The 9,234-nt window shown below is 37.7% G+C and overlaps 1 protein-coding gene across 2 annotated transcripts in view; it reads left to right on the top strand.

Moving 5' to 3' along the window:
- Positions 1-499: 499 nt before the first annotated feature.
- LOC115426591 (F-BAR and double SH3 domains protein 1-like) overlaps positions 500-9,234 on the top strand; it is a 34,534-nt gene continuing 25,799 nt past the window's right edge. The window contains exons 1-6 of one of the 2 annotated variants that reach the window (XM_030144692.1): positions 500-577; positions 3,114-3,211; positions 3,367-3,412; positions 8,005-8,078; positions 8,799-8,940; positions 9,034-9,170. In XM_030144692.1, the coding sequence (XP_030000552.1) occupies positions 557-577; positions 3,114-3,211; positions 3,367-3,412; positions 8,005-8,078; positions 8,799-8,940; positions 9,034-9,170 (518 nt within the window). In that variant the 5' untranslated portion in view covers positions 500-556. Of the gene's footprint in view, positions 578-3,113; positions 3,212-3,366; positions 3,413-8,004; positions 8,079-8,795; positions 8,941-9,033; positions 9,171-9,234 lie in introns of both variants that reach the window. The other variant, XM_030144691.1, reaches the window with a different exon arrangement.

Genomic DNA, 9,234 nt, shown 5'->3' with positions numbered 1-9,234 from the left:
TGTGTACTATGTGGTGCCCTTTGACCTTAGGTCACCAAATTGAAAATAGTTCATCTTTGTGTCCAAGTAAATGTTTGTGCCAAATCTAAAGAAAATCTGTTGAGCTGCTCCTGAGATATGACATTCATGACAGTCAGATGGATATTTGAACTTTTAAGGCATAGAGACACACATTTCAGGTTTTGCAATTAAACAAGGCAAAGGCTACAAAATGTCCTGAAACACACTATGTAGAAATGTTATGCTTAATTGTGATTGTTATAATTCTTAGCCCTTGTTAGAATTCGTAGATCACAAAAAATACCAACATGGAAGAAATGTGTGAGCTTCAAACCTGAAGCTGCTGTTCTCAGTTCAGCTGCCATCTGCAGGCTTTATGTGTGTGTGTGTGTGTGTGTGTGTGTGTGTGTGTGTGTGTGTGTGTGTGTGTGTATGTGTGTGTGGGGCGTACGAGAAGGAGGGAGAGACAGCTTGTGTGAAAATATTGAGGAAGTAGCGGTGCACGCCAGCTGAAGCAAAGCACGACAGTAATAGAGAAACTAACGGACATTTAATAATGCAGCCACCCCCCAGAAAGGTAGGCCCTTCTGTAAATAGAATATAGAAAATAGAATACATAATATTACACATTATGAAATATTGTAAGTTAATATGAGGTTTGATGATTTTTCATCTGCCTCTCTACTGCTCTTCCTCTACTTGTGTTTTCTTCTGGTGTGCCTTGCTTTTTATGAGATAATTTCATTGTGTTTAGATTAAAATAAGGATTATATTTCTGTTGTCAGATAGATAGATGCATGAATATAGTTTCAGAACAATCCTGTAGATGCTCAAATCGCTCACTGTGTTACATCTATGTCATTGCAAGACTGGATACGCCTTTTGTGCACGAGTAAAGGAAGAAATCAAATGTTATACTCTAACATGAAGAGTTATGATTATTCCCTTTAGAGTATTTCAGATAATTTTTGGAATTGTTCAGTTATTTTCTGACTGAAAGTAACATTTAGCCAAGTAGCTCTAAACTGTGAGTGTGAATGAGGTGAAAGGAAGTGGACACAGTGCGTGGATTTGTGATGTGAACTCACACCAGTAACTTTGTTGATGATCACATTTTGTACTTCGAGCTTCAGGACTGTTGTACACATTGCTAAAGTTGGCTTTCAATTACAATCAGAATCAGTAAGAATCAGAATACTTTATTAATCCCGGGGGGAAATTATTGAAAGGGCCTTGAAATGTGTGAAATAATAAAACATTTTTGTATCATTGAAGACGAAAAAAAAAAACATTTATAAAGAGCTGTTGCTTCCTTCAAAAGTATATTTATTCAGAGATTTTTTTCTTGCCTTTACATCGCACAGCATCATATTAGGCCACGCCACCCTGTATTTTGACTTTGATTTCACTGACTTTTTACTAATCTAAATCAGTCTGATTGCAGAGCACAGTGGAACTGGACTGATATCTTAACCGCCTTCACCACCTAACTGACCAAACAACTACAGCATGTGGTACTAAAAGACATGCTGAGATTTGCAGTATTGTTATTTCTAACATTTTTCGATTGTCACTAACTACTGAATTTGTAAATGGCTCATTAATAGTGGTTTTATAATATGACTAACAGTGATGTACCTTCTCCACTGAAGCAGCTCAAAGCTGGTCTCTAAATCAGTAAAAACCACCTCCCACAGCCTGTGATGCACCTGTCAGACAGGAAAACTGGTCCCAGAGTAAGACCAACATTAAACTGGTCTTTCACCCATAAAGACTGAAACATCCACCTTCGACCAAAAGCATCTACTGATGTAAACTGTTGATCCATTAATCCTATCAATACATGTAAGTAATTGTTGTAAAATACCGTTTGTCATCTTTTCATGGTCATCAGATATGACCCATTTGGATGCTCAGAGACTCCATAGTTACCGTGGAAACACCGTCATCTTCTATAACATTGATTCACCAGTAAAACCCATGGAGTTGGATCACTGACAATGGAAGGACACACTGGGTTTATGTTCAGTTAATGCTATATTTTACTGAAAATGTCACTTTTTCTTCAGTTTTTTTCTATTTTGATATAATAACCTTTGACTTTACTCTGAGCTTTTATGAACGTCTTCATGATTAGTAAATTAAACATAGAAAAATAGATTATTTTCACTGGAAAAAAATGTGAAAATTCTTTAGAGGATAATATTATAATAAATGCTGATAAATCACTTGGGAAAGGTTAAATGGAGAGAAAAAATCATTTGGAACTGATATAAATATCACACTGGGTCCTTATGGGTTAACCAAGAACTGGTACTAGGCAAGGTTACTATCGTTAACGAAAACTAACGAAATGCTGAAAACTAGAATTGTAAAAACATTTTCATTAACTGAAATAAATAAAAACTATAATTAAAAGAAAAAAACTATAACTAACTGAAACTGTATTGTGTGCTTACAAAACTAACTAAAACATATAAAAATTATGGATAAAATTCCCTTAGTTTTCGTCTTTGTCAATGTCGGATTGATACGAAAGCAATTTATTTCCCTCAAGCAATTTTAGCTGCTGGTACCATATGATATTTAACGGTGCGACACTTGTGGTCACTTGTGGTTTCCAGTCGTCTTCTGGTCCCCACTCTAGCTGGAAACATGGAGACTAAAGTTGTGAGAAAGCAGCAGAGTCCTGTCTGGGATTTATCTGCATACGAAGGAGAAGAAGATAAAAGGTATAAAGAAACTAAAACTAAACTAAAACTAAGCATTGAGAAAAAAATGAAAACTAATAAAAACTAGCAAACCTGCTCTAAAAACTAATTAAAACTAACTGAATTAGAGGAAAAAAAAGTCAAAACTAAATAAAACTAAACTATAATGAAAAATCCAAAACTATTATAACTTTGGTAGGATTATTAGTAGGATTATGGTGACAAACTTAAATTAAAAGAGTTTTTCACAAAGTTAACAAGAACCTGGGCTGCTTCATCCATGGCAAAGAAATCACGGGCCTGTCTGCTGAATGATGTCAACAACTGGAACACTGTGTACTTTTGAGTCAGTGGGTTTTTATGAACACGTTACAACTGTACTCCATTTGTGTGTCTGTGCAGGTGAAGGAGAGCCAGCAGGTCAAAACTGTATTCTCAGACCAGATCAGCAAACTTCAGACCAAACAACATCAGGACACTGAGTTGCTTGAAGAGATGAGGTGTGTTAGGAACAATGTCAGGTCTTTGCACACAGTTACAATTTTATAACGGAGATCTTGGAGAATGAAGCTGAGCAGACAGATCAATAGAGAAATGAGAAATGAAAGGTGGTGTTAAATTACCAGTCTGGTGTGTTCTGCTTGTTTTCCCCAAGGTCCTTCAATAAACAACGAGCGGCTATCGAGAAAGAGTATGGTCAGGTACGCTCACACACAAACACACAAGTTATTCTGGTAACTATTTGTTCTATTACCGGCACCTTTTATTTTGGTTACTGGAAATGCACATCATACATCGATCTTAGGCTCCATATCAGTAAAAAAGTGTAAACTAATGTGACTTTGTATGTGAATCGATATGTTTCCACACACTGGTATGCTATCCTAACCAGGCATTTGCTAGTACTTTGCTTCTACGGCTATGGTTTTATTTAACCTCTCTCTCTCTCTCTCTCTCTCTCTCTCTCTCTCTCTCTCTCTCTCCTCTCTCTCTCTCTCTCTCGCTCTCTCTCTCTCTCTCTCTCCTCTCTCTCTCTCTCCTCTCTCTCTCTCTCTCTCTCTCTCTCTCTCTCTCCTCTCTCCTCTCTCTCTCTCTCTCAGTTCCCAGCATTTCAACAAAGCTGTATTTAGCACTTTGTGTTTTTCACCCAAGGTGGGGAATGTGTTAGGTATATGTGAGTGAATAGGAGTGTGTCTCTTGATAGTTTCGTGGACCAATTTCAGCTACGTATGTCTATATGATATTTTAGGGGTCCTCACAAATCTACAGGGTCAGGGTTACTATTAGAATAGGCTCAGGGCCTGGAGTGTTTCAGTGGTTCAGTATGATAGATTTGTGTGTAATCATGTTCACATGAAGTTTTTGTTGGAGTTTGTGTTGAGGTGTAAACTGGTCTTTTATTGGTATGAGCTGACTCCATTTCTAAGTTAGCAGCAGTTAGCCTTCATGCTGTTGCTGCTGTAGTGGAGCACAACAGCGACACTAGTGAACTCAACAGTGTAAAGATTGTTATGAAATAGTGTACAGGCTCTTATCATGGATATAGACCACCAAGACAGATAAACAACAACAAACAACTGGCTCCAACACAATTTTCACTTAAGGATATGGGTGCTTCCATGAAACTGGGTACGTTTTGGGTCCTGGCACTTTGCCAGCTTTTTAGACCCAATAATAAAAGAGGAATTTAGACATATTTCCCCCCAGGATGTACCTAATGATGACCTCAGATAAATGCAAAAAAAAAAAAAAAAAAAAAAAAACTTTCTCTGAGCCATCCCAAAATTAATTCATTTTTAGCTTAATGACCGCCAGGCCATAAGCTATTGTCGTCATGCGTCGTTGTCGTCGTCCGTCATCTGTCGTCCGTCGTCCATTACAAAACTTTCACTCGTCTTCTTCTCCGAAACTACAATTCCGATTGACTTCAAACTTGGTATACAGCTTCTTTATGATGATGTCAAAAAAGTTAGTGAAATTATTTGGATCTGGATCTGATTCTGGATTTGGTGCCACTTTGAAAAATGTCCCCATTATAAGAGATAGGAAGTGGATCGATGCGATAACTCACTAAATATAAATGATATCAAGTTGAAATTTCTACAGTCCAGCCCTGATGGGGAGATGACCAAAACATAATGTCCACATGCTGATCTGGATCTTCTTCTGGATCCGGGAACTTACGGAAAATTTAACATGGGCTCTTATGGGGAAAACATTTCAATCATCTTCTTCTCCCAAACTCCAGTTCTGATTGACTTCAAAACTTGGTATACAGCTTCTGTATGATGATGTCAACACAAGGTATTGAAATTATTTGGATCCGGATCTGATTCTGGATTTGGTGTGACTTTGAAAAATGTTCCCATTATAAGAGATAGGAAGTGGATTGATCCAATAAATCAGTATCAATGATATCAAGTTGGAATTTCATTTTTTTTACAGATCTGATTGGAATATGACCAAAACATGGGCTATTTCTGTAACAGAATAAATAGACATAACTGGGTGATAATAAAAGGCATCTGGATACATTTCCCAAAGCTTTTAATTTGGCTGGTAGGCTACAGGGCCATTGGTCCTATTTTTGTCAAATATTTGGGCCAAAAATAGGACCAAAATTGGGACATGAAAAACTACCTAGGTGTCAGTGCATTTTATCTTGAAAACATGGCTGTAAATGGTCTTATACAGACTATAAAAAAAGACACTGTTAAATTTGATTATCCCAGTGGTTCTTCTAATCCAGACATGTGGGTTTTTTATTTTTGGCGATTTCATTCCAGGTTTTGTATGTAACCCATTGTGTCCACTTAAGTTGCATGCAGAACCTGCCCAGTTACAGGCAAATAAATTGCAAATGATTTTGCAACAGTGGTCATTTTTGTGAAACACTCTGCCTCGCATAATTAGTTCAATTCTCGAAACATACCTGTGAGAGAATAAAGAGATATTTAAAAAAAATAGTAGCACATCATTTTTGTGTCATTTTGATGTGTTACATGCAGATTTTTGTATTAAATATAATGTAATATAATATAAAAATGTGTTTTATCTGAAAAATAGTTGCTCTTTTATCTTAGTAAATATTTATTTTTTAAAATACACCTGAAGTGCTTCCAAACTTGCTGCATAACATTATTCTACATCTGGTTTGAATTTTTAGCCCCCATGTCCTGTTTTTAGGGACCAGTTTCATAGAAGCACCCATATGTAACTATGGGTCACCAGTGTAGCGTTGTGGAAAGAATTATATATTGCATGTGCTATGATTGTAAAGTTCCAGCCTGTTTGGAGACATTGGCACACAGCAGTGGCGATTTCTCATAGACTTCAAGGGAAGCCCGGCTTCCCCTAAAATTACGAAAATTAAATGGTTAAATATGTTCGGTTGTGTTGACATTTTATTGACTACAAATGCGTTAGAACACGTTCATCTCAAAGATGAGTTCGTTCAGAATCAGCTTTATCACAAACCAACGGACGCGATGTTTTTCACTTCTCATCCATTCCCGTTGCGCTGTTTTCTCCTCCATCTCTGCTCAGTGCATTTGTCCGTAGATGCCGGGCGTCTCTGGGCTTCAATGGGACTGAGTGGAACAGTTTTTTTCATTGCGTCAAAACTGGACGGTAATTGGATAAATGCCACAATGTTGTCCCGCCCCCGGACGCCGGGTGTCTCTGGGGGTGAATGGAGCTGTGGGCGGAGCTCGGCCGGGCTGGACGCCAGAATCCCACGTGCTGATTGGAGGATCGGTTGAAAGGCTGAATCCCGTTTGATTGACAGCTAGTTTCAGATCTCCTTCACTGACAGTTCAGTTTAATACTGTCACACATTCTGCTGTGAAAGAGAGAGAGAAACCACTACGAAATTACTCGTTCATTTCTTGCACTGTAAATAAAACACACTCATTGTACTTCCTTGTTTCAATTTAACATAATTTCAGCGTTTTCTTGTTTCAGTTACATAATTTAATCATTTGTTGTTCGAGTTTAATATTGTTTTGTAGATCGTTAAATCAATCAAACTGTCGGCTAGGTCGCAGTGAAAGGAGCTTCTCTTGTTTAAAAAGGCTGAAGTCTTACACCCACAACACACTGGGCCAAGGCAATCTAAGCAGCCCAGCTCTGATGATATTGAGAGGACACTGGCCCAGTCCCTGGGAAAGACACCTACTTGGTATGATAAAGTCACTGAGCATTTTCTTAATTCTTTTTTTTTTTTTTTTAATGTAAGCCGACAATGAGCTTCCCCTGTCTGAAAGACGAGCAGCTGCCACTGGCACACAGGGGTTTAAACCAAAAACAGGTTAAAAGAACGCCCACTTTTTATTTACAGACATATTTTTTGATTATTTAATTACTTGTCCATGCTTTGTATAAACTGTAGCTTCACTTGCACAGCAGAACTCACAGTGTTCAATTTCATCTTTCCAGAGACAGGTGAAAAAATATTGTCTTTAAATTCAATTTATTATTGAGTATTGTAGGTAAAAGCTAATACTAACAGAAAAACTGAGATTGTTTTGTATGCTAACAAAGCACACATCTCACCACAGCCAGCACTGCTTTGCAGTCAGGTGTTTGGGGTAAAACATTCCTGAGCGCTTAAATACATGGTTGAAGCATGCAGAGATGTGAGTAGAGGGGTGCTTTTGTGATGGGGTTTATGAGTAAATATTTATATTTTTTATTAGCATAAGGATTTATATGTCTTATGGGTTTGTTGTGGCTTGGTTTATTTTAGTTGTATTTGCAGATATTGTGCATAGTTTGGTCATGTTTTTAGATAAATATTTATTCTAAATTTAAAGTGTGCATCCAACATAACCCATAACAAATGGTATGCGCCACTAAGATCAATCTGTGACTCTGTAAATTAGAAGTCAGTTTGAATCTGTATGCAGGCTGATGTTTCTTGGTGTAGGTTGTATTTTTCTGTCCATGGAATTCTTAAAAATAAAATAACCTCTCTCCCGCATGGCACATGAGCCAACTTATTCTTTTATGTGCATTGGCAACTTGTAACAGTTTATAGGACACACGTGTGCTTTGATTTTATATATTGATCCTTTAATGTTGGAGTTGGATTAGATTTAGTAAAATCTTACCTATAGATTGGATTTAGGTTATTGCTAGGTGAGGATAAGAGTTAGTTTTAGGCGCGTGTTTTAAGTATTTTATCTTATCATGCTAATATGGACATGTTATGCTATACATTTCCATTAAACCATGGTGTGTTTTTAATTAACTACCGATGATATAGTGTGACGTGGAAAACATGCTTTTCCAGGCTCTTCAGAGATTAGCCATCCAGTATCAGAAGAGAGACTGGCAAAGAGGAAATACAGATGCTATCACTTCTGGGTAACTACGCTCACTAATACAGTCTTTTCATTTTCTGTTTCAGTTTTTAGAGGCTGATAAACCTCCTTTTTGCAGTATTTTACAAATAATGTAGAGGATTCCATTACATTTCTACATACATGAACTATTTATCCCAGCATTAGTAAGGATGCTTTGGTTATCACACCATGGTCAATAGCCTACTCTTCAACAATTGCTGGTGATAAACATCTTATATGCTTTTTGAGTTCAACTGAGTCCTGCAATTAATTTTACCCCTAAAACTGGGCACTTTTTCTGTGAAAACCCTTACGTTTGCTCTTGTTTGCCTTAGTGTCCATCCCCTGCTCCTCTACCACAGCACTGTGCAACACAAGGCAACTTTAGCGTAGAAATGGACTTAGATAACATCAGTAAATAGCCTGCTTCCATCACAACCCACTTTCAAATGAAACATACTATGTGCTGAATTGAAATGTTTTCTGATCATGTTCCAAATCATTTTGGTGTCAGTGGTTATAATGGTTCTGTGAAAAACTTCATATTTGCAAACAAGTATGAATAAATGCATTTTTATGGTAGTGTACTAAAGTATACCATTAAATAAAACCAAAGACTGACATGAGAAAAAAATGCATCATAGCTATAGATTACTTTTTAACTGTAGAAACAAAAGAAGTCTCTCTTAATGTCCACACAGTGGGATTGTCCAATGTACATGTGTCCCTGTGCTGTTAGCAGTGTGTTTGCCGTGTGGAGGTCCATTGTAGATGCTACAGGTCAGACAGCAGCATTACGGCTTGCTGCTGCGGAAGAGTATCGCAAACTGATTGGACAGGCCTCTAAAAGTCTTCGCAATGCAAAGGACATTCGAGCAAAGAGGGTGAGATACCTGCATGCATGGAATTAAATATAGCAGAACAGTATGTCTTCAATGCTCAACTGTTACCGTGATTTCTTTGCCTGTGTGTGTTAGGGTCTGGAGCAGCTCCAGAAGGTGCAGGGGGAAGTGGTGGATGCCCTGCGGGAGTTACACAGGATTAAAAAGAGCTACCATCAACTCAGTCACATTGCTAGTGTGGCCAGAGAGAAGGCTGCTGATGCACAGGCTAGGTCAGTGCAAGTGTGTTGAATGTCTGTACGTGTAAATTTAAGTACTTGTGAGAGATATAAATGC

Source organism: Sphaeramia orbicularis, chromosome 10 (assembly GCF_902148855.1).
Source record: "Sphaeramia orbicularis chromosome 10, fSphaOr1.1, whole genome shotgun sequence".
Classification (NCBI taxonomy): Eukaryota; Metazoa; Chordata; class Actinopteri; order Kurtiformes; family Apogonidae; genus Sphaeramia; species Sphaeramia orbicularis.
This window is presented reverse-complemented; position numbering and strand designations above follow the sequence as displayed.